General features: G+C 37.2%; 1 protein-coding gene across 1 annotated transcript in view; it reads left to right on the top strand.

Moving 5' to 3' along the window:
• The window catches only part of WDR70 (WD repeat domain 70), a 326,112-nt gene that overhangs the window by 161,701 nt on the left and 137,378 nt on the right, over positions 1-27,033 (top strand). The window contains exon 10 of the mRNA XM_043979740.1: positions 7,174-7,348. Within this exon, the coding sequence (XP_043835675.1) occupies positions 7,174-7,348 (175 nt within the window). The remainder of the gene's footprint in view (positions 1-7,173; positions 7,349-27,033) is intronic.

Here is a 27,033-nt window from a genome sequence, read left to right as displayed (position 1 = left end):
GGAGCCTGTGTGCTCCTGTCTTTGTACTTACTTGCTGCAACACTGAATCACTGCTTGTGGTGCAGTGAGAAAGAAATAAAAGAGCCTTTGACACTTTGCTGCTGATTTCTGGAAAATTATTGAGTAAGGGTCATTTTCCTTTTAAGTATACAAGGTAAAAAATAATATTTAATTGTACTTCCTTTTAGCTTTAAAGATAACCTAAAATGTAGGAATCTTTTTCTCCAAGGAAAGTATTATCGTTATTTTTTTAATCTAGTGTTTCATGGGTAAAAAGAAAAATTAATTTTTGTTGTTGAAAGTTTCCTGTATTTGGTTATCATGAGTTCTCATTTTAGTGGGCCACAAAATGTTAAACTGTAGATGATTGTTGAGAAAATGTACTTCCTCAGTGAAAGATGTGTATATACATAAACAGTAATAACACACATGTATACTTATGAAGATATGTATGTACATGTACATATATGTACACACATAAAGGTATACACATAGACATACAATACTCTATAAAGTGTAAGAGAAATATGTTGTACATGGATAGCAATGGATTTTATGGTTTGTCTCCATTTGAGTTCAGTTTCTGAGTTTATCTTCAAGTTGGTGGATTTCAGTATACCTTAATCTTTATGGATAATCCTTTGAGTAAAGGTATCATATCATTATGCATAGAACTTTGGGCCACTTATTGGGAGGTGCAGTTTCTTGTCTTGGCCCTGCTATTAATTTTCTGGGCCTCAGTTTCACCGTCTGTGTATTGAGAGGATTGAACCGGATGATATAAGGTTTATGCAATATATGTTCTAGTTCTAATGTTCTTTTATTCTTGGAAGCATTCTTTTCTCAAAAGTTTTTAATGAGAACTATTAAAATATGCTACTTTCCTGGTACACTTTAAATTTAATATTGTCCTCATTATTTTGCTTGATTAAGTACTATTTAACTTCTCAATCCTTATGTAACTTTCCTGTTGCCTCTCCAAAAGAGTATTTATCTCATTTTCAACTTGGTTTTGAATCACTCTTTGGTGCTTTAAAAGAAAAAAAAAAGAATCTGCTTTGCAGATGTGGAATCTACTGTTTAAAAGTCGTTTGATTGAATTTCACTGGAGATACTTTGATCCAAGGATCCTTCAATATAGTAATTTCTCAGAAAGCTAGATTATAAGAAAATTTCCTAAAAGGCCCAAATAAACCCTCATGGGACAGGACAAAGCTATCAGGTCCTGATTAATGGAGGACTTATTTCATCAGTCTTACCCTGTGCTTCCTAACTGTGATCAACTTACTAGACAGCCTAACTCATACATGAATTCAGTTTTATAGCTTTGTGCAGAAATATTATTCAGTAATAACATATCTATGAAGTTGGGTTATAAATTGTTCTAAACAGTTATTTATGAGCAATTTCATCTCTTTTGCATTTTTCTTTTCTTTTGAAGGTCAAATTCTCATGTTTCCTTTTTGCTTCTCTGCATAATAAAAATATTTTAAAAATCAAGAACTGGCTAGTAAGGGAAGAGTGGACCATGTGGAGTTGTCCCTTGACCCATTATACCTCTCTGCATGGATTGAAGAGTCAAGTGGTTGATTGTAGAAACAAAGCACTTCAAAATACCATCTCCCAGTTGGAAGGAATCTTAGAGGTCATCCATTCCATGTATTTTGTTTGTTTTTTGTTTTTTGTTGGGAGCAATGAGGGTTAAGTGACTTGCGTCAAGTGTCTGAGGCCGGATTTGAACTCAGGTCCTCCTGAATCCAGGGCTGGTGATTTATCCACTGCACCACCTAGCTGCCCCCAATTCCATGTATTTCTTCTGCAGGATTCTCAATAAGTGCTGTCTCTGTCTTGCCCTCTTTGTATTCTGTTTTTGATGCTTTCATCAGTTCCCATGGATTCACCTAACATCTCTCTCTGTGACTCATTTCCTCATTCATCCCTAGTTCCCTGATCTCCAGTCCTGCATTGCCAGCTGCCTATTGGACATTTCCGACCAGACTCCTTGTAGCCATCTCAAACTCTACAAAACTCTTTTCTTTTTCCCCTTCTTTTCCTAATTTGCTTATTTCTTTTTGAAGGCACCATCATTCTTCTAATCACCTAGGTTCATAATGTCAGTCATCCTCAAAAATTCCTTCTCCCTTCTCCCTTCATATCAAGTCAGTTTTAAAACCCCCTATATGGGGTTGCTACCCACAGTTTATGATGCTTTGGCCTAGACTATTGCAGTAGCTTCCTAAATGATTTCTCTGCCTCAAGTCTCTCTTCTCTCCAATCTGTACTTCACACAGGTCTGGCTGTGCCACTCTTATAATTCAAGAAGCTTCAGTGGCCCTCTCATGCTGTTAGGATAAAAGACAAACTCCTGTTTGACTTTTAAAGCCATCACAGTCTCATTCTGGCTTGTCTTTTCATGCTTATTGCATGTTACACATCTCCCTCATAGGCTTATTTTTCAGCCAAACTAGTTCTTTTGCTCTTCCTTATGCAGGAGGCTCCAGCTCTTTCCTCTGTGCCTTTGCACAGGCTGTCTCCTAGGCCAGCCACAACTCTCTCCTCATTTCCTTTGCCTCATTGAATCCCTGACTTTCTCCACCTTTTACAGGGACCACATCATAATCATATTGTTTGTACCTTCCCCCTGAAAATTGTGTTTATATTTTATATTTTATTTTTGATGTCCTTGTTGTTTTTCTCCAATAGACTCCTTGAAGGCAAGGGCTTCTTTTGTTTTTGTGTTTGTCCTCAGTACTTAGCCCTGTGTATAGCACATAATAGGTATTTAATAAGGCATTGTTAAATTGAATTTTTGAGTTTTGTTAAATTGAATATTTTTAGTAAAGGAAACATTTTCAAACAAAGCAGCTTATTCCACTTTTGGATAGCTGCATATTTAGGGGAAGATGTTTTTTAAAAAAATATTTTGAGCCAAAATCTTTTCCCTTTAGCTTATGCATTGTTCCTAATTCTCCTGGCAACTCAGAACTTGTCATCTTTCCCCTATGCAATACCCCTTCAGGTATTTGAAGACAGATGTCTCATTTCTCTCCCATATTTTCCTCCTCATTCCCTTCTCTTCCCTATTCCTTAGTTTAAAATCTCCTCACCACCCTGGTCATTCAAAATCTTGTACATGTTTGCTAGTGTTGATTTTAAACTATGACTCCACATTATATATACTATATTTTTACTAATGCTATCTAATACCTCATTTTTTGATTGTCATTATATACTGTTAACTCATTGAGTTTACTGTTAGCTCTTCCCTATAGGATTAACTACAGCATGGTTTGTTTGGCACTCAAAGCCCTTTATAACCTAGTCTCCTACCTTTCCAGAATTCTCTCACCTTACTCCTTCAGCCCCATAGAGTCGGATCCAGTGACAGTTTGCTATTCCACAAACAAGACACTCTCTTTCTCAATTCCGGGCATTCTCTTTGACTGGCCCGCATGCCTGGAATGCTCTCCCTCTTCCACTCAAACCATTGCCCTCCTTGGCTTCCTTTAAGTCCGACAGGATTAGAAGTCTTTTGTGTCTTTTTTGTCAGCTCTATGAGAGATATGGATCATAGGATATTCATTCTGACATCGTGGGATTTTTGTGAGAGAGGAAAATTGGTGGGCTATCGTGGACCCACTTTTATGTCTCTTGTGTCATAGAGGTGGCCTTGGCCTTGGATTCTTCATGACCATCTTCACCATTTTTGGGTCCTCTAGCAGGCCCAGCCAGGATGGAAAAATTTTGAATATTGCATGAGCAAAGGAATGCCACACACAGAACACTCTAGCTAAATTTGGATTTTGCCCCTACGTTGGCCAGTAGGAGATGAATTTCTTTAATAGCAGCAACTCTTGAGAAGTTTCTCTGTGTTCATGGAGGGGATCATACACATAGTAAAATCACAGGTCCTTGAAGAGAAAGGGAGAAGTTGGTACATGTGACGTTTAAAATCTAACGTCTGCTCCCAGTGTGTGTGGGGGGTGGGGTGGGGTGGGGTGTGGGTAAACTAGCTAGGATTTACTTATAAATTAGAAGCTTCAGCAAAAGTTCAGGCATTAAGCATTTATTAAACTATATTAGAGATTAGTAAAGAGAGAACATGTGGAGTTCAGAAAATTAAGAAAAGAAACCTATCTTCCCTAGGGTTAAGACTGGACTCCTTGGACTCCTTCTTCTCCTTCTCCTCAGCCACCAACACGAGGTTTTGGAACAAAAGAGATAAAGCTAGGGAGCCAGCCTCACTTCCTACTTCCTGTCTCCCTGCCCTGGAAGGGCAATCGTCCTTCAAGTCGATTGGCTAGATTGGTTCGCTGGACCTCTGGGTGGTCATTGCTGAGTTCAAAGTCCTTAGCTTCTGAGAACAACACCCCACCCAGGGCTGGCCAGGTGTGGTCTACATTTAATCAACCTTAAGTAGGTTCTCAGTCAGTCTTACCCAATTCAATCAATTCCAAATCAGTCTCCAGGTGGGGCCCCTGTGCGTCTGCCAAATCCCATTATTTTCTCACATACATGAATATAAAATTAGAAAATTTCTGTCATTATACTTTTAAAAAATTAATGTCCTTCACCTGTTTCTTTGATAAACTCTTCTCCAGGGACCATTTTAGTTATTAATTTTTAAAAGGAGTTAATATATCATTGAATGTATGTATATTATCTGGATCCTTCATCAAATTCTAATTTTTTATCAATTCTCTTTATAAGGCTTCAGAGGCCTTGATTGGATATCTCAAGATCTTGTGTCAAAATAAAAACATGAGCAAATTTCTAAACATTAGAATGAAACTTATTCTCTTCTATCTTTTATGGAGAATTGAGGAAGCAAAAAAATTTTTTTTTGAGTGGTGAACTCCTCACTATTTTTTTTTTTTTTAGTGAGGCAATTGGGGTTAAGTGACTTTCCCAGGGTCACACAGCTAGTAAGTGTTAAGTGTCTGAGGCTGGATTTGAACTCAGGTACTCCTGACTCCAGGGCCGGTGCTTTATCCACTGTGCCATCTAGCTGCCCAACTCCTCACTATCTTGATGATCATTAGGGGCATGCAAATATAAAGGAACTCCAGAGGAGTTTGATTTTGTTTGACTTTGCCACCACTTCTGTGTATGGGCTATGACAGAAGGTTGAACTGTTTTTCTCATTGGAACTAATCATATACTTTAGAGATGGAAGGGCCTTAGATGTCATCCAGTTTAACCCCCTCATATCATAAATGAGGAAAGTGGAACACTGAGGCCTTAGAGGTGTTTGATTTGAATCTAGGCCCTCTGAGTTCCAATGGAGTTTTTATTTGCTTATCAGTATTTAGTCCTTTTTGTGGGCTTTCTTGGTTGCATTTGTCATGCTAGGGGAGGCGATGGATTTTACTTTCTTACATCATCAAAATTATTTGTATAGTCTTTGGAGAAAAATTAAACCACTAGCTGTTAAGCAATTTCCATATAAAATTAATGCTTTCCTTGACTTCTGCCAAAAGCTGAGATGCTTTTAGGCAATAGATGCCGCCAGAAGTTTTTTGAATTTTTTTTTCTGGAAAGCACTCAAATCTTTAAGACAGAAAACATTTGTGCTTGGAGCAGTGCAATGATTCCACCTGTATCTTGTTCTTGTCTTTTCCATGTTTTCATTTTGTGGCCAGAAAGGCCTGGGTAGATCATACTTCTATTTTTAAATCTTTGTTTATGAAAGTTTTAATTTTATAAGACCAGATTTCATTCCAGCTTTCAAAATATGTGCACTTCAACATAAAATGTTTTGACAGACACCTAATGGTCTCACACTTTACCATCCGTCTTTTGGGCACTGATTCAGGGAATCAGAGCAGTAAAATCACACTGTGGTTAGTCACCAGCAAACTCTATGTGAATTCTTATTTTACACGTGGATTTGCAAGGCTAGCAGTTCACCCTCCTGACCTGACCCTTAGCCCAATTTTGACAGTCTATCCCTCTGATTTGTATACCAGTGACACGGATGTGCCATGGAGGTTCTAGGGTTGTTAAATGTTAGTTTTGGCATTTCAGTGTTCTTTTAGCTTTTCAGGAAGCCAAATAGTGATGCTTGTGAGGGACTCTCAACTGAAGACTTCAAAGAAAGCACTTTATGAATGTTATTGGCCCAGTTTATAGACAAGATTGATGTAGACAGCTAGGTGGCATAGTGGATAGAGCACTGGGAGTTCAAATATGACCTCACTTACTAGCTGTGTGACCCTGGGCAAATCACTTAATCTCTGTTTGCCTCAGTTTCCTTATCTCTTAAAAATGGGGATCATAAGAGCTCCAGGGTTATTGTAAGAATAAAAGAAGACAATAAATTTAAAGCACTTCCCTAACCTTAAAGTGCTATATAAAATGCAAACTGCTTTTTTTTTTTTTTGGTGAGGCAATTGGGGTTAAGTGACTTGCCCAGGGTCACACAGCCAGTAAGTGTTAAGTGTCTGAGGCCGAATTTGAACTCGGGTCCTTCTGACTCCAGGGCCAGTGCTCTATCCACTGCGCCACCTAGCCGCCCCACTGCTATTATTATTGATATTATTGTCATTGTTGTCGTCATCATCCTCTGCTATATTACCATACTAGGAGGGAATAAATCATGATGGGTCTTTTTCAGGTTTTTCTTTTCTTTTCTTTTCTGCATCTAGTACCTTTAATGGCATTGATATACAAGAGATAAAAGACAGGTGAATAAGATTAGAATTTCATCTTTTGTCCATTAGAAAGGCAATGAACTTTATGTTCAGGAATCAGTTAAATAAACTATAAAGCACCTTGGAAACACATTGGAGTTACATTCACTCTTTTGGGGGGGGATGGGGAAATGAGGGTTATGTGACTTGCCCAAGGTCACACAGCTAGTAAGTGTCAAGCGGCTAAGGCCGGATTTGAACTCAGGTCCTCCTGACTTCAGGACCAGTGCTTTATCCACTGCGCCACCTAGCTGCCCCCTATATTCACGCTTAAATTGTTTGTCAGTGGACTGGGAACAGCATAATGATGTTCACACAGTCTTCCTTTCTAAACAAAGTCACTCCTTTCTAGCTTTGCACATTTAATTTTGGTTTTTAAATAAATGTCAAATTCACTGTTCAAAAATTTTCTGAGTAGTGTATGTGAACTTTTTTTATGCTTTGTTCTTTTGTAAATGAAACTTTCTGTCTCCATTTTCAGGACGGTGCGAACCTGGGATGTGGACAATGATAAGAAGCACAAAAGTGTGTTTAAACCAAGAACAGTTCAAGGAAAAAAAGTAATTCCAACCACTTGTACATACAGTAGAGATGGGAAGCTTATTGCAGCTGGCTGCCAGGATGGAAGCATCCAGATCTGGGACAGAAATATGAGTGTAAGTTAAGGACTTTTAAACCTCCTTCCCCCACCCCCCTACCCCTTTAAAAGACCGCAACCTTAGTAAGACAAACACAATGTTAAATGTTATGAAGGTGAATTTCCTGAGTTTAGTTTAAATTGAAACCTGTATTAACTTGATCAAACATTGGACTTTTTGCAGTAAACAGCATTTCAATAAACTTTCCAAACCCACCATTTATAAACTGTAAGCATTTTAGAAAATTTAGAAAAGCACTTTGAAATTCTTGGTTTCAGTTAGATTTTGAAAGTGAGCAATATGGCGAAATTTAAGGCATGACTAAACAGAGTATTAGAAAGTATACTTAAAAACATTCTTGTTTCCATTGATGCAATGCCCAAGTTATTAAAGAGTTATATTTTCCCATTCTTATTTTTATAATTATATGAATAATCTCGGCCTACATTGCCATACTGCCTTGGACTTTTAAGAGACAGCACCAGAAGGGAATGAAGGTAGGCTGCCATCTAGAGTTCTGAGAGCTGTGGCTCCATGTTGGTTCAGCACATGACCATAGAGACAGGGAGCTTGTACAGATCCCCCAGTGGTTTGGGACAATTCTTACTCTTGTTTGTGGTCAGCGAAGCTTCTTTCTATCCTAGGGTGACAAATCAAGCCCTGTGTCCTATCCCTGCATTGCTGTATGTGACATAACCTCAACTGATCCCAATAGTAGTGAGGCCTATAGAGGAAGGGAGAGAATTTGAACCATAGGAACTAAGCAGGCTGTGTGTGCATAGGGTTAGAAGTAAAACAGGGGTCCAGATTTAGAGGTGATGTGGGATTGGTATGTATGCAGCCGGGTCGGGGAAGTGAGATGAAATGAGAGAAGGTATCAGGAAATGGGAGTTAGGATTTAGGAGTGTCACAGGATGAGGGAAGTTGGGAGAGAGCTGGATTAGAAGATGAGAATGAAGGGTAGGATCGTATGTTATGGTATGAATTTTTGCTCATGGATACTGTAAAGATGAAGTATATCACAACAAGTGAGACACAAGAAAATGAAAAACATTCACAACTGATTAATTTCTCTGTTAAAGTATGACAAAGAAAATATTTATTCTTTGGAAGGAGAAATCAATATAGCTCACATGCAACATCTCAGAGACTGTCATCTAAATGTAAAACTGAAAGTTGAAGACTTTATCCAGTGCCCAAGTCTTTGTCTCATTTACAATACCAGATCACATTTATTTAGCTCTAAAATGCCAGAACAAATTTATTAAGCCACAAAGAATACAGCTGCCCTTTTTGACCAAGACATGTGATTCTAATAATAACAGTATACATTAAATAGCATTTTATGGTTATAAAGCAGTTTTATATTCATTATCTCATTGTATTCTCACACCCACCCTGTGGTGTAAGTATTATCATCTCCATTTTTTAAATGAGAAATAAGACTTAGAAAAGTTAAGGAATTTTCTCCAAGTTACACAGCTTGTTGTTGTTGAAGCCAGGATTCAAACTCTATCTTTTTCCATTTCTTGTCTGATAATACCTGCTGCTTGTCTGCCATTTTACCTGTAAGTGGTCACTTCATTGCTACAGATACTTTTATTTGGTGTGTGTGTGTGTGTGTGTGTGTGTGTGTGTGTGTGTGTGTGTGTGTGTGTGTGTGTGTGTGTGTCGGGGCAATGAGGGTTAAATGACTTGCCCAGGGTCACACAGCTAGTGTCAAGTATCTGAAGCTGGATTTGAACTCAGGTCCTCCTGGATCCAAGGCCAGTGCTTTATCTACTGCTCCACCTAGCTGCTCCTACAGATACTTTTAAAAAGACTTTTGTATAATTTCCATAGATATTAACCAAATGACAACATTCACATGTGTGTAATTTTAAAACTGCTGATATTTTATTTTCATCTTTTTGGCCACATATAAATATACACACAAGCTGTAGTCACTGTTGATGGCATCATCTAGAAAAAAAATACATTTTATATAAGTTCACTCATGTAAAAGACAAGGACCATACCTTGTATATCCTCTATATAGGTTCCCCCTCTCCCTTAATTTGCTTATCATTCACATGGGCTAACAATGGATTGTTGTAGAAAGGTGGACTATAATCTTTTCCCGAACTAGGCACTCAGAATGTTTTTTGATTGAATCTTAAATGTTATTCATTAGAATGAGATGCTATCCATAGTAAAAGCTGATGATTTAAAAGTACTATATAGCTATTCAGTTAAAAGTGAATTTAAACTTTATTCACCAGACTTTAATTTAAAAACTACCATTAATTCATGCTTTTATTAATCTCTTCAGCTACCAATTCCTTCTTCTTGCTACCTTATGCTTAATATGTATATTCTTTTATTAATACATGGATCCTATCTGGAAGCAGATGGACTAAGTAACATTAGAAGATCCCTTTTTTATTCCATCATCTTATAAAGCTTGTCATGGTATGGTAATTGGGTGTGATTAGTTACTTCTATATGACTATATCGAAATAAGCTCAATTTGTAAAAAATAATACTATACAAAAATCTCTACAGTGATGGCAATGCTCTCACTTTGGTATATTGATACTGTATAGATGAATGACTTATTGTATATGATCTACCATAGATTAGTAAGCCTATCTTGGGAATTATAGATGACACCAATAGTATATGGTACTGTGGACATATTTTAAGATAATTATTAATTGTCTCTGTGGATTCTTATAAACACCTGTTGGTATGCTAATCAAGTGCATTTTCAGGTTCAGAGAGAAAGGCAAATATATGTTAAATGCCAAATGTATTAAATACTCTTAAAAACTACAGAAGAAAGCTTAATATTTTAGTACAGTGTTTAAATGAACAGCACACACAAGCGATAAAAGCCAGTCACTGAAAAATTTATTGTTCTGTTAAAACAAACTTTACACTTCATAGGGATTCTCAAATCTCTGTGCTGTTAAAAAGTTTTATGGGGTTTATAGTAGAGATAAAAACAGAAATAAAAATAGCTGACAAACAGAAAATACCAAACGTATTTTGGATGTAGTCATTGTGATCTTCCGCTCCCCTCGTTTCTGTGCTTTTCCTTACCCTAAGAAAACGGACTCTGTTTCATCTTAAGAGCTCCTAGGTTGCTTGTTTTCTTTTTCCAGCTTAAAATTTTGATGAAGTTCAAAATCATTCCTTTAAACACTTTTATTAAATAAAGCTATGCTATTATAAATGGGCTAAGCTGTAGTTTCGTGTTGGGGTGTATTTACAGTCTTTGCAGTGGTTCTCAGAAACCTTATGCCTCTTCCTCATTTTGCAGATGAGAAAGGAAATTCAGGGCCCAGAGCAGTTTTTAAATGTCTGCCAAGGTCACATAGACAGTAAATGGCCAACCAGGAGAATAGTGGTCCTAGATTCCAGATTGAGTATTCTTTTGGGAGCATCACACTGCCCCAGTGCTCTTCTATCTTCTGTGGTGGCTACATGTATAGATTTAACCATGAAAGTAGCATAGAGAGTCATATAAGTATGATATCTAAGGGACTTTCCAGTTATAAAATCCTATGACTGTAATATACTGTATAATCAGGAGGAATTTTCATGTTTGCCATTTAAGTTTTGTTTCCTTCAGTGTCGCATGTTTAGATAAAGCACATACTCCTTTCATTATATTAATTTTCTTTTTCATTGGCTTACATATATGCATGCATGAAAGAAGAAAAGTGAAACTTAGAGCAGAAATTTCTAAGAAGGAATACAATTTGATTTGAAAACAGATTCCTGAAAAACCAAAGAAATCTAATACAAACTCAGTACTCTCACAATAATAAATCTTCTTCAGGGAAACACTGATTTTTTAAAAGATGAAACGTAAAAGATTTAGGGGAATTAACATGGTAGTTTCTCCTCTCTCTTCTTCCCCCCCCCCCCCAGTGCATTAGCCAAGGAAACACATTATGCTAATGGATAATTTATTTTTGCATTGGTTAGGTGTAAGTATTTAAAACCAGTCTGTATCTATAATGCTCATGTTGAATCTAGTCCTACTGTATTGTCAGTTGAGTAGAATACAGTTCCACTAAGAAATAGAGCTTTTCCTACTACTGATAAATTCTCTAAAAGAACTCTAAATGAACCATTCCTTCTTTTTTTTTTTTTAAAGTGAGGCAATTGGGGTTAAGTGACTTGCCCAGGGTCACACAGCTAGTAAGTGTCAAGTGTCTGAGGCTGGATTTGAACTCAGGTCATCCTGACTCCAGGGCCGGTGCTCTATCCACTGTACCACCTAGCTGCCCCTGAACCATTCCTTCTTAAAAGAGGTGGTTTGGGGGGCAGCTGAATGGTGTAGTGGATAGAGCACCAGCCCTGGAATCAGGAGGACCTGAGTTCAAATCCGGCCTCAGACACTTGACACTTACTAACTGTGTGACCCTGGGCAAGTCACTTAACCCTCATTGCCAAAACAAACAAACAAAAAAAAGAGGTGGTTTGCTTGAGGTTATTTCTTGTGTTTTGATGGCAAAAGTCCATCAATTTAATATATTCACTTTAAAAAAAAAGTCAGATAATGTGCTCAGAAAGGCTAATAATGTATATCAAAGTGAACATTTTATTTTTGAGATGAAGTACTTTAAGAGGCGAATAAACATTATACCATTAGCATTTTTTTTAACAATTGGGAGTGGCTGAACTATTAATCATCTATCAACAAACATTTATTAAGTATCTTGCCATGTGCTACTTACTAGGTATGTAAATACAAAAGTGACTCATTTTTTGCCCTTAGGGAGCATATATTCAATTATATTGCAGTATTATCTGACTAAATAGAAATATTTCTTGTGTTCTTGATGATATGGAGAGGAGTGAGTCAGTTACTAGAATATACAATCATGTCTTTCAAAATAATTTATTTCCATATAAGTAGCAATAATGTTCAGAGTCATGCTGTTATATCATATTACATACATTTTACCAAGTAAAGATTTATTAAACAAGGCTCTGTGCTAGGGATACAAAGATAACCCTACTACAAACAGATGCTAAGCACATACTGTGCAAAATATTGCCCTTGACTTGTGGTCAGTTTGTCAGTAAACATTTATGGAGCACCTGCTATGTGCCAGGTACTTTGCTAAGTGCTGGGAATACAAATACAACAGAGATAGTCCCTACCCTCAAGGAACTTATAGTCTACAGGGGGAAGACAACACACAAAAGGAAGCTGCAAAGGGATGGGGTGTGGAGGAGAAGGGAGAGAAGGGGAAGAGGGAAGGAATGAGGTGGAAGTCCAAAGGAGTGCAGCTGGGTAGGAAATGAAGAGGTGACTGTCCTGGGCACTCTCCCTAAATGGAGGTTTTGGGAGAAGCTCTTCACTCCACTGTCCAACCAGAGGGGTCCCAAGGGCAGAGAGTACTGAAGAATGTGATGTGATGTAATCTTGCAAGATGATGAGGTTCCTAAAGTACAAAGGAGTGTAGCCAGATGGGAAAGGAAGAAATGGAGGAGAGACAAAGTTTATCTGTCTCTGTCTGAACTGAGCTTGTGATTTCATTGGTGTAGGGAACTCTTAGATAAGGAAAATCCCACTGCTAATGCAGGTTGTCACTTTTTCTGCAACTATATTTGACTCTAGTTGACTATAGTCTTAGTGTGTAGAGAAGGGATAAAATAGAAGCATATAACAATAATTCACAATCAGTTGTGATGATGATTATAATATCAGATTTTTTTATGCTGTTGATAAGTTGTTTTATTGGTGGGGGGATATAGGAAACTTCTCTACATAACACAACTATTTAAGATGAGAAAAAACAACTTGTGATTTAATTTTATTCCATTTTAATAGTGAATGCAGTATTAGTTCCTAAAAATGTGTATTCTTAAAATTTAGTTTATTTGTTGTTTAAGGCAGTTGGAGTTAAGTGATTTGACCAAGGTCTTACAGCTACTAAGTGTCTGAGGTCAAATTTGAATTCAGGTTCCCCTAACTTCAGGGATGGTGCTCTGTCCACTGTGCCACTTACCTGCCCAGAGCTAGCTCAGTGTTTGGGAGGCTCCAAAGGAAAGTGTGGGAGAAAAGAGGTATTAGACTGACTACCAAACTAAAGGTCTACAGAGCTGTTGTCCTGACCTCATTGTTGTATGCCTGTGAAACCTAGACAGTATATTAGCACCATGCCAAGAAACTGAATTGCTTCCATTTAAATTGTCTCATGAAGATTTGAAAGTCACCTGGAAGGATAAGGTACCAGAAACTGAGGTCCTCTCTCTAACTAAACTGTCAAGCATTCACACTCTACTGCAGAGAGTGCAACTCTGATGGCCTGGCCATGTTGTTTGAATGCCAATGTATGCTTGCCTAAAAAATTATTTTGCAGAAAATTCACACAAGGCAAGCACTCATTTAGAGGTCAGAAGAAGCGATACAAGGAGACTCTTAAGATCTCTCTGAAGAACTTTGGAATTGATTGCATGACATGGGAGACACTGGCACAGGACCAGCCAGCATGGCATGCCCTCTTCAAAGAAGGTGCTGTGCTCTGTGAGTAAAGCAGAATTGAAATAGTTCAAAAGAAACGTGAGATACACCAATTTAGATAATCCATCCCAAATGTTCACATGAACTATTTGTGCCCGACCTGTGGTAAAGCATTCTGAGCTTGTATTGGTTTGATCAACCGCAGTTGGACACACTGTAACTTGACTCTAACATAGTGATGTCATTTTGGTCCTTTTCAAGAATGAAGGACACCAACCAATCATTTGCTGTTTAGTAACTAGTTCTCCAAAGGTGTTTTCCACAAACAAAACAGCGAAACGATTTTTTAAAATAAAAGGACATTTCTTTGTTATCATAATAGAAGCAGAGTTGCTATTTTTGAACATTTATTAAGCATCCACAGTTTTCTAACTTTTATAAAGCAAGCTATTTATATTTGCGTCATCATAGTATTTAGAAGGTCAAACTTTTAGTTGACAAGTTTGTTCCTCTTTATTAGTCAGGGAATTTATCTTCTTCCAGGATTTGACTAGAATGCAGCAGGAGATCTTAGGGTACTCAGCCTGAAGAGAAAGGTAAATAATTTACTGGCATATGGATGCAAGATGCTTTTGGCCTTCTCTGGCTTCTTGTTGCTGCTCTTCTGGCTTGCCAACTCTGCCTAGATATAGGGAATATCTGTGTAGAAAGAAAGACAAGAACATTGCCGTGCCTATAGGTGTTTATCTGGCTCAGTTTCAGGAAGATATTTTAGTTGGTGATCTGCTTAGGCTGTCTTCTTGGATGCTATGGGTCTGCAACATGAAGAACTATAGCTCTGGATGAATGATGAAATTAGTTGAATAGAAGAAGAAATAGAAAGAAAATTGATCTAATTTTTTGCTCCAGTAAATTCCTATATTATCATGGCATGAAGTTAACCATTGTTACTAAAAGCTTCTGTCTTTGGAGCACAAGTTCTTCAAGATATAAAGGCATCAAGTACAAGCCCCTTATTGGATTGCATGTATAACACACAAAAAAACCTAGCCATAGCTGTTTGCCAAGAAAACCCCATTGGAGGTCATGAAGAGTTGGACATGACTGAAACAACTGAACACCACCAACAAACCTAAGTTAAAAGAGGTTTATCAACTTGAAATTATCAATTTTGGGACCATAGCAACTTTTACTCAATATCTACTAGGATGTTTCATGGTTATAGTATATTTACATAGATAAGGGAATTTTTTACTAACATAGTCTCAGGTGCTTGAAGTATTCATATATTGTTCTAAAATAAAATTTTTTGTGATTGTACTCCATATCTTCTTAACTTGATCCTTTCCCCACCTCAATTTGCAGGTAATTTTCATTTTTTTACTTTAACAAATCTGACGGTATATAGACAACTGAGATAAAAACTGGGTCCCCAAGAAATTAATTAATAATTATTTTCTCACATTCCCCCATCTGATTCATTTAGAAACTACGTTTCCTTGGTGAATCAAATTAATATTACAGTTAATTTACAAGGTTTTTTAACTATGGGGCTTATGATGGTTAACAGTGTGAAAGGGAATAAAAGAAAAAAATGAGCGACACATTGAGAAAACGAAAGGGGGGCAGTGCCCTTTAGGAGGTGAGGTAGATGTTACAAATAGCGTATGCAACAAGGAAAAGGGAAATGTCCATTTAAGTCTCTGGAAGCCTCACTTCCTACAGATGATTCTTGGGACATCATCTTGAAGTAGCTCTGTATTCCAGGTATAATCTCAGGTATTATGATTGAAGAGAAGTCTTTCCTGGGTTCTTTAGATATTTTTCATCAGCTGAAAAATCTCCTACAAAATTGATCCAGACGATTGAAGATCAAGACCTGAAGTTTCAGGATTTGAAATACCCACAGTGGTTGCCAAATTGTGTTATTTAAATTATGTAGTCTCCAACTATATTTTGTGGTCCTAATTGTGTTTGCTAAATTATTGGGGTACTAGGCTGGGTTTCCCCAAATATTTCTACTTATATATTAATTGCTATTTATATAAAAATGACTATTGTACCCTTTTTGGCAGTATTTTTTTTTTAAGTGAGGCAATTGGGATTAAGTGACTTGCCCAGGGTCACACAGCTAGTAAGTGTCTGAGGAGAGATTTGAACTCAGGTCCTCCTGACTCCAGGGCTGGTGCTCTATCCACTGCACCACCTAGCTGCCCTGGCAGTATTTTAAAAGTATATTAAATATTAAAAGAGTATTGACCATGTGGCAGTTAATACAAGCCATATTCCTAAGAGAGAGCACATGTTCTAACAGCCTACCGTGTCCTAAGAGGGGACCACTCACCAACCCACAGCAGGTCCAGACCAAGAATGTGTTCTAAAATGGCACTGGCTGTGCCTGAGTTTTAATTCAGAGAATGGCATATCATAGCATAGTATCCTTTGATTTAAAAAAAAAATCAATCTGTCCCACCCACTACTTTCCCCACCCCCAATTAAGCAAAAAACAAAGAACCACCCCAATACCTACAACTTAAAAATAAAGCCCTTAATATATAATTTCCTAGACTGACAAAACAAGCCTCCACATTGGCTATATCAAAAAACGTGTCTCTTTCTGCATTTTGTTTGTTTGGTTTTTTGTGGGGCAATGAGTATTAAGTGACTTGCCCAGGGTCACACAGCTAGTAAGTGTCAAGTGTCTGAGGCTGGATTTGAACTCAGGTCCTTCTGAATCCAGGGCTGGTGCTTTTTCCACTGTGCTACCTAGCTGCCCCCTCTTTCTGCATTTTAAATTCATCATCTCTCAGGATAAGGTGAGTTTCATGTTTCATCTTCATTCTTTTGTACTTGTGGTTTATCATTGTGTTGTTCAGAGTTCTAAATTGGTTTCAAAAGTGGATTTCTTTATAATATTAATACTTTTAAATGATATTAAAATATCTTTGTACAAGTTATTTTGCTTCTGCTCACTTTGCTCTGTATCAGTTCATAGAGCTCTTTCCCAGTTTCCTTTGAAACTGTCCATTCATCATTTCTGATGGCACTGTAATCTTCCTTTACATTCATATACCACAACTTATTTAGACATTCCTCAATAGGAGGACACCTACACCTTTCCTTTAAAAGAGGTTTTAAATAGTTTCCTTCCTCTTTTCCATATTCACTGGAATAAGGACAAACAAAGGGCACACAGTAATCTAGAGGAGTTTGCAATTGCTCTTGATGTATGTGGATAATTTTTTTTTTCATTTGTTGACCTGTGTCTGCCTCTTCACTTTTTTCATGGTCTGCTGTTTGTAAGCTTTGTTTTTCTTTGTTTATGATGTGCTAAATGTGTTCTTGTCTCATCAGATTAGCTTTCCTCACATTGTGCTCTGTGGACCCCTTTGGGACTATGGAGGCTTCCCACATTGGAAACAGTCAAGAACCTGATCTTTGGAGCAACTTTCTTTCCTTCTGTTATCACTGTACTGCGTTGCTACTTCTGTCTTTCTTTTGTAACTTTAACAAAATTCTTGCTCTTCTTCTCTTCCTTGGAGATTTCCCCAAGCCCCTATCATCTTCTGTGAATTTGTTTTTCTTTTTTACTCTGACTCTTGCCCTCATTTACTGTTTTCTATTTATTATTTCCATATCCTTTTCCATTTATTACTCCTTTTTAGGTTTCTCATGGATATGGTGACCACATACCCTGATTTTTCTAGTGCAATTTTAATTTTAAATGTTTGTTTTCACTCACAAATAGAAAAAAATCATTTTATAGATGTGTTTTGATTTGAAATTTAAAAAAAAAATGTGGTCACCATACTCATGGGTTCTCCTCGAGGTGGTAGAATGAATGGAAACAGAATAGTGGAAATATCCCTCTTACAATTAATTCTGGATGAAAAAGAGCACCAAACTGAATAAAGATTAAGAAATCCAAGGAGAAACTATAGTAAATTAAATTTTTCCTGGCTAGGTCTACACAAAGAGAAATTTAGAAACTTGCTGGCTAGAAAAGCCTGACCTGGGTGATGAGCTGCCAGAAGGCTGCCATATCAGGGACAAGTGGCAAATCAGGAAGCTTGAACATGTTGCTTTGTAGCTGGGGGCAGGGAGACAGGAGTCCAGACCAGGGACTAGCCAGTGGCACTTAGAACCTGGAGATGTTTCTCTTTGATCTCAAATTGGGGCTCAGTAGCTCTACTAGGGCTTAGACTAATATGCCAGTTTCCCTGGATCAGGCCATCATAGTACAGACTACTTTTGCCTAGATTACTGGCTGAAGCCACCCCCGAAGTCCTTGAATAGCATGGAGTTCATTACTCAGACCACAGATATTACAGATCAGTACCAAACAAAGTTCCCCTTTCCCTGCCTTATTCTTTCCAGAAATACTGAGCCTGCCTCTGACACAAAGTCCTAATTTAGTAAGGAAGACTGGAAAAATTCATAAACAGAAGAAAACACTGATGACATAAAAATACTATGGGGCCAGGATTCCCAACATGCAACTTAGAAGGAAAAAACTCTACATTATTTACAAGCAAATCCTCAAAGAGACCCATTGACTTCTCACGAGCTGTACTGGAATAATTAGAAGAAATGAAGCAAGAGTTAAGTAAAATAAATTATGCGAGTTACAGAGTCTTTGAAAATTAGAATGAATTAGACAGAGATATTTCATGAAAAGGAAGAAATACTAAAACAAAATCAAATGACTAAACATATACCAGAAAATTTAAAGTATCTCCTGTGAAAAACAACTGATCTAAAAAGCAGCTGCAGGTCAAGGAGAAATAATATATGAGTTATTGGATTAACTGAAAACCTTGAGCATAAAGAAAGCCTAGGTATCATATTTTGAGAACTCATGAATAAAAACTTCCCAGAACTTTCAAAATCTAATTGGCAGATTGAAAATAGAAATAATCTACTGATCACTTCCTTTTTTTTTTTTTTTAAACTGATCACTTGAAAGAAATCTCCAAATGAAAAGTCCCAAAGTTTCTAGGTCACAAATGTAGATAGCTGGATAGATAGATACATAGACACATGTATATGTCTATACCTAGATATGGATGTGGATAGGTGGATGGATGGATGGATGGATAGCATCTAGAAAGAATTCAAGTACAAGGAATCACATTAATACACAATGTAGGCATCTTGCCATCTGCCTTGAGTATATGTGTATTTCTTGCCCCTTCCCCGACTTCACCCCCTTTTATTCAGGGCCCAGTAATGAAAGCAACTTTACAATTGTTCCTGAAAAGAGTATAAGTTGACTACCTGTGGCTCTACTCATCCTCCATCAGTGAGGCAACTAGCATTTATTTATTTTATTAATATAATAATATTATTTATTAAACATCTATTACTATATGCCAGGCACTGTGCTAAATGCTGTGGATAGAAAGTAAGGCAAAGAGTCTCTGCCCTCAAGGAACTCAATCAAATAGGAGAGATATTGTATAAACATCTATATCCACACAAAATACACACAGGATAAATTGGAGATAATCAACAAAAAGAAGGCACTACCTTTAACGTGGATTGGGTTAAGCTTCTCAAAGAAGGTAAGACTTTAGCTGAGACTTGAAGGAGGCCAGGAGGGCAAGAGGCAGAGATGAGGAGGGAGAGAGTTCTAAGTATGGGGAATAAGCTGGTAGAAATAAATGCTCAGAGTTAGGAGATGGGCATCATGTGAAAAAAACAGCAAGGATGCCGATGTCATTCTACTTCAGAGAACATGGAGAGGAGTAATGTGTAAGAAGACTGGAAAGGTAGGAAGGGGCCCAGTTACAGACAGCTTTATTAGCTAAACAGAGGGTTTTATATGTGATCCTGGGCATAATAGGTAACCACTGAAACAGGCTGAATGGGGGTGGTGGCATGATAGCCTCCCCATGACTCCTCAGACCAAAATTCCTTCTTAGGCTACCAGTCCACTTTATGTGCTGCCTCCCTTTGTTAGCATGTAAGTTCCATGAAGAAGATTGCGGACTGGCTACTGAGCTTGGTGCCTGAAGTATTGTAGACACACTTACAGTTAGGGGTGGTTTCCTGGTAGGATCCCCATTCTTTGGTCATAAAGTCAATCCACTTCAGTCCTTTGCTTCTCAATTCTTTCCCAGATCATCACACTGGCACTGGCCATATTCTCCTCTCTTTTCTATCTTGACCTCTAGGTGAACCAATTCAGCTCAACCCTGTCCCCTTGCCCCCTTATCCTATAGCTAATCTTGCCCTGCCAATCCTCAGCCTTGGAATATTCCTACCGTCCATTGCCTTCTTGCCTTTGACTGTCACCATCATAGTGCAGTATTCACCACTTCACACTTGGACTGTTCTTTTAGCCTTTTGGTTTGTCTTCCTGCCTCCAATCTCTCCCCATTCCAGTCCATTCTCCACTCAGCTGCCAAAGGAATCTTAATGTGCAGCTCTGACTATGGCCTTTCTTTGTTCAGTAAATTCCAGTGGTTCCCTATAACCTCTAGAGTCAGTAAAATAATTCTCTATTTGGCTTTTAAAGGCCCCCACAACCTGGCCCCTTCTTGCTTTTTGTCTTCTTATACTTTACTCCACTCTTTGTACTCTACAAGCTAGTGATACTGGCCTTCTTGCTGTTCCTCTCAGATGGCTCTCCAGCTCTAGCTCCATGTATTTTCACTGGTTGTCTCCCCTGCCTGGAACTCTCCCTCCTCATCTCTGCCTCCTGGTTTCCCTGACCTCCTTCAAGTCTTAGCTAAAGTCCCACCTTCTACAAGAAGCCTGTGCTTTAGAAAAATCAAGATAGTGGCTAGCAGATGGATTGGAGTGGGGAGAAACTTGAGGCAGGCTGACCCACCAACAGGCATGCAACAGTGCAGGTGTGAGGTGATGGGGGCCTGTACTTGAGTAGTGCCAGCATCAGAGGAGAGAAGGGGGTCTATTTGAGAGATATTACGAAGGTGAAATCAACAGGTCCTGACAACAGATTGAATATAGAGATGAAATTGATGAATATAGAGATTGAATATAGGGATGAAAGGTCTGTGAAGAAACTAGGATAACTTGTAAGTTATGAGCCTGAGGGACTGGGAGGATCGTGTTGCTCTCTATAGAAATAGGGAGGGCAGAAGTGGGGGGGGCGGTATTTAGGGCTTAACTCAGGCCCATCCCTTGATAGTTCAAAATTGGCCCTAAATATTTTGGAAATTGGGACAAAATGAAATATTTACCTCCTTCTGACATTTAACTGTAGGAGGAGAAGGATATTTAGAGCTGGGAAGTTATTCATCCAGGATATATCTTTGATTTGATAGAAAGGTGACACAGTGGATAGAGTGACTGGCTTAGAGGCAGGAAGACTCATCTTTCTGAGTTCAAATTTGACCTCAAACAATATCTGTGTGACCCTGGGCAAGTCACTATTTGCCTCAGTTCTTCATCTGTAAAATGAGCCTGGAGCAGGAAATGTCAAACCACTCCAGGATCTCTGCCAAGAAAACCCCAAATGGGGTCATGAAGAGTTGGACATGACTGAAACAACTGAACCACAATAGCAGCAGCTCTCCTTTCTCAGTGTTCAACATCCTGCTAGTCCAAAAGCTTAGCCTGACGAAAGTGCTGGTGTCCTCGCTCTTTTGTACCCATATGATAAGGAAAGCTATATTAATGACCCAAGCCTTTCTCTCCCGAGCCACTTACATGTCAGTGACAGTTTCAATACCTTTAAACAAAAACCTAACTTCAGAGGGAAAGTAGTTGAATTTAGAATATTGCTCCCACCATACCATCCCCTACTTGAACTTCCTTTTTTCTGTTAAAGGTGCTACCGTTATTCTTGTTAATCATAAGGTTAAGAACCTCAAAAGCAATCTTAACTCTCTCTTCTCCCTCATCCCTGCCTCTCCCACATTTAATAAATTGTGTGGTCATTTTGATTCTACATCTATAACATCTTTCACATTTGTTCCATTCTTTCTGGTCATGACCACTAATCCTAATTTGGACCTTCATTTTTGCATTATTGCAGCAATCTCTGAATTGTACTTCTGGCTTTTCTAATCTCTTCTTTCTCCAGGCTTCCATAGAGATGCCAAATTAATCTTCCTAAAGGACTTATCTGACCCTGCTCAGGAAGCTTCAGCGACTCATTGCCTTTAGGATAAAATAACTGCAGCAATCACTGACATTTATATAGTATACAGTACATTAAAGTTTGCATGTATACATTTATGTATATGCTAAATCTCTTTTGAATCCCACAATATTCTTGTGAGGAAGTTACTAGAGATAAAATTTTACCTGTTTTGGAGATCAGTAAATTGAAGTTGAGAGGTTTTTTAAAAAAATTGTATTTTTTCCCATCTATAAAAACCTACCTTCTCCTTCTCTCTTAGCACAGCCCCCACCCCCCCTTTGAGAAAAAACTGCTGAGACACATGTGTATAGTCAATCAAAACAAATTTACCCATTGGGCATGTCCAAAAATGTCTCATCCTGAGCTCTGAGTTCCCCACCTCTTTGCAGGAGGGGTCCTGCATCATTAGTTCTCTGGAATCCTGCTTGGTCGTTTTACTCACCTAATTCTTTAAGAGTTGTTTGGCTTAACTGTGTTGTGATTATATAAATTGTTCTCCTAGTCCTGCTCCCTTCACTTGGCCTCAGTTCATAAGAGTCTTTCCAGGTTTTTCTGAATCAATTCCCTTTATCGTTTCTTATAGCACAATAGTATTCTGTCACATTCATATACTATAACTTGTTCAGCCATTTTCAAATTGATGGACATTCCATGATTCCTATTCTTTGCCCCTTCAAAAAAACCCAACTATAAACATTTTTGTACATCCTTAGTTAGAATTTTTTTTGCTTAGCACTAATCCTTCCCTTTAATGTTCTCCCACTCAAATTACCCCTTCTTTCCTTTATCTTCTATTTTCCTGTTAATTGAAATCAATCAATAAACATTTATTAAGTGCCTTCTGTGTGCCAACACTGTGCTATGGAATAGGGATACAAAAGAGGCAAAAGACAGTCCCCTGCCTCAAGGAGTTTACAATCTAATGGGAGAGAGAACATGCAAAAATATACAAAACAAGTCATATATAGGATAAATAGGAAATAATTAGCAGAGAGAAAGTACTGAAATTAAGAAGGATTAGGATGAATCTTATAAAAACAAATGTTGCAAACTATCTAATGCAGAAATATGTTTAATGTGATTATCCATATATAACCTATGTTGGATTGCTTGCTGTCTTGGGGAGGGCTGAGGGAGGGAGAAAAAATTGAAGCTAGAAATCTTATAAAAACTAATGTTGCAAAGAAGAATTAGGATAGTCTTCCAGTAAAAGATGGGATTTTAGTTAGGTTTTAAAGGAAGCCAGGGAGGTCAGTAGGCAGGACAAAAGGGAAAGAATATTCCAGATATGGAGTACAGCCACTAAGAATGCCTAGAGCTGAGAGATGGAGTGTCTTGTTTTACTAAATCAAAGAGTACATTTTGGGGAGTAAGGTGGTGTAAGAAGACTAGAAAGGTAGGAGGAGGCCCTGTTATGAAGGATTTTGAATGCCAAACTGAACATTTTGCATTTACTTCTGGAAGCAATAGGAAGCCTAAGGAATTGAGAAAGAGAGACAGACAGACAGACAGACAGACAGACAGACACAGACACACACACACTCAATCCTATATTTTAGGATGTGTGTGTTGATGTGTATATTTTCTTTGACCAATTCAGATGGGAATGAGTACAAGTGCTGGATACTCTCACTGCCCCTTGTTTATATAGATGTATATTTGTGTACTCTGATTATTTGAGATAATTTCCCCTAATCTACCTTTCCTGGATCCTGCAGAGTGTGTTTGAGAATGTATCTTAACTGTGCTATATTCTTAGGTAATTAAAAAAATATTAAATCCTTAAATATGTATTAGGAGAGATACATTAAGAGAATGACAGCAGTGGTTATCATAGAGAGCAGACCATCGAGTTAGGAAGACCTGGTTTAAAGTGTTGCTTTGGACTCCTCAAAGTGCTACAAGGAACTTTTTGTAAGTTACTGAGCTGGTGCTGATTTCTGACAGTTCCCTATGTCAGTGGAATCAAAGGGTCACTGGGGGTAAACTAAACCACTATCCTTAATGACTTTCTTTGTTCTCTATTATTTCTTTTTAAAAATACATATGATCCTGAGGGAAAATTTAATAGTTGATTTCTGGCACTTTGCTTATAATTAATCAGTCACCATGCAATTATTAAGCACCACTGTGTGCAGAACATTGTGCTAGACTCTGGGAATATAGAGGAAAAAAATAACAGTTGGCTCTTAAGGAGCTTACATTCTGTTCTGTAGGTAACTTAAGAGTTATACTAGATTATATTATATTCTTCCAAAAACACCTTAAGATCACACTAGGTCAGAACAACCACCAATTTTTCTAGTATTTTGTCTCTGTCAGTTATATGCTGCCTTTTTCTTATTTTTGTGATCTTTAAGAAGTTGTCAAAAGCATCTAGAGGTACTTAAATACTCCAATGGATCTGTGAACTCATTCATGTGTTTATTTCCTTCACAAATCTCAGGGTAACCTTATTTGAGAGCTTTTTGGAACCTAATTTCTCAAGATTCTTTGATTTTCCCTGTTCTGTCATGATAATATCATCAGATAGCTTTAATTTGTTAAGCATGACCTCCAATGGCTAATACTGTGTTTGCAATCCTTATTCTAATATACTTTTCCAGATGTCATTTCCCTTTTTTCCTTCAACTTTTAATCATAATCATTGCCATAATTTCTAGCTTTTAACTTAGAAAAGATGTTAAACTTGCTATACTAAAATTCTTGATGTGAGTTGGGGAAAAGGACATTTCAAAGAAGATAAAGGCATAAAAATGAAAATAAATTTGTTTTGGAGAGCATGCCATAAATGTTGAAAAATTAATATTTTTCCTGTGAAAATCCCAATTTATTGGAGAAATTGTGTGTCTGCATTTGAAATAATTCTGAATTTTTTTTTTAATTTTTAAAAATGTATTGAGGACCTAGGGCCTTCCTTTTTAGAAATTGCTTATTGATAACTATTTTGTATTTCTTATGGTAGTTTTTGATAAAGAAAAGTGGAATAATATGCTACTTAAGAAGAATAAAAAATAGGCATAGGAAAATGGAAATTTTATTTGCATCATTAGTAGTAAAACTATAAAATATTTAACTTTATTCTGCATAACAGCTGTCAGAGCTCATGAATGATGTCTCTTTGACAGCCAAAGAAAATTCTCAAATCATGCTTCTGAAGTATAAATATACAACCTAAGCTTAGTTATCTTGATATAGTTGTAATACTTAACATAATATTGTAAACATTTTCCATTTGGTGAAGCTTTTGAAAGAAATGATTTGTAGCTAGACAGTAGCAATAAATATTTTACTCAGTATATTTTTCTTCTAATTTGGGAAGAAAAGCCAAGTGATATCAAAACCCATATAAATTAAGGAGTTGGTGTCTGACAGATACACTAATACAAGTCTTCATAAATTTTAAGAGTAGTCTTTATGTCTCTGAAATAGGAATGGAATGGAGTTGAAATATGTGCTTATAAGACCTAAAATTGTTTTGGATATCTGATTGTATGAATCTGAAGAAATCAAAATAAATATTTAACAGCAATTTCTCACACCATTTGTGTGGCTATTTTAAATAATGAAACTGGATCTTTTAATTGTATGATATATCAAATTCACATTATAGTATCAGTGAAGTCTATCATTGAGTCATTTGTGAAAGACTTAAAGAATATAAAATGCATTTATTTTCCTGAGAAAAACACCAAATTCAGTTCTGTGTACAAGATAGGCACTTGATAAAGATCTGACTTATGAATTAAAGAATTAGTTATATAGCTGGGCAACATACTGTAGGACCACATTACCTGTAGACCCAAAAGAGAGCTCTGATATCTTGTCACTTTGGTAAAATTCAACAAATCTCTCTCTCTCTCTCTCTCTCTCTTTTTTTAAAGTGAGGCAATTTGGGGTTAAGTGACTTGCCCAGGGTCACACAGCTAGTAAGTGTTAAGTGTCTGAAGCCGGATTTGAACTCAGGTCCTCCTGACTCCAGGGCTGGTACTCTATCCACTGCGCCACCTAGCTGCCCCAACAAATCTCTTTTGAAGAAAGACTTGATGGATGATCACAGCAATTGTCAGTTATTTTTATGAAAGCCTAAACTACTAAATACATCTTATTTTTGCAAAGTTATAACATTAAAATACTGTCTTTTTCAAAGTTGAGAGGCAGGTTCTAAAAGAAAAACATCAATATTGTTGATTATTATTCTTGTTCATAGAAACCATTTCTGTTAGTTGCAGAAAACTTTTAGCAATACATTTCAATCTTCTCTCTTACCCAGTCATTTACAAGTTATTAAATAGGGTGATTTGTATTCGCCTCCAGTTCTGCAAAGCAGAAGAATGAAGGTAAAGAAAATTAAACTTGTTTCCATTAAAGCTTGTTTTGGTTTAATGATGACTTCAGGAACTGGACTATAGAGAATTAAGGAGATGGGAAGTCATGTATGCATTTTAATCAAACTTATACCTATGTCAAAAAAATCCTCATATCTCCTTTTCACTCAAATGGTATTTATATTATTTATAACACTTGTTCTTTGGTGATGTAATATAATTTTTTTTTTGCCTTAATGTTTTCTCATCAACAAATAATATTTTTAGGAAGAGTGTGCTTGTATTTTGTGAAAGACCCTGAAAAAGTCTGAACTCACCGTTTTCTGTTCCATCTCTGTTGACATACAGCAAAGGAAATACTGGTTAATGGTACTGATTTTGGAAAAAGTTCTCAGAAACAGGTGACTGCCATGGATCCTAAACACATTGAGAAAATGTGGATAAAAGCAAGATTTAGATAGAGTAAATTTAATTCCAGTTATTTGGGATGGTAGTATCATCTGTGTCATAATAATGAAAAAAGTATTCTAAAGCAAACAGTATTTTTACACTTATGACATACAGCTGGGAAGTTTGGAACTTCACCAAAAATATGGAAGAAGTAAAAAAGTTGAATGAAGCATTCATGGTGTGTGTGTGTGTTAGTGATAATTAATAAAATAGTAAAGGAAATTGTCTGTGAAACAAAACCCTGCAGTTCAGAAAATGTTAATGAGAGCAGTTATCAAGGAGGCAAGTGGGTTGTAGATTATATAGACAAGGAAAAATGCTTTAAAAAAAATCAAATGTGTATCAA

Source organism: Dromiciops gliroides, chromosome 1, assembly GCF_019393635.1.
Source record: "Dromiciops gliroides isolate mDroGli1 chromosome 1, mDroGli1.pri, whole genome shotgun sequence".
Taxonomy (NCBI): domain Eukaryota; kingdom Metazoa; phylum Chordata; class Mammalia; order Microbiotheria; family Microbiotheriidae; genus Dromiciops; species Dromiciops gliroides.
The sequence above is the reverse complement of the archived record's forward strand: the minus strand, read 5'-3'. Positions and strand labels throughout refer to the sequence as shown.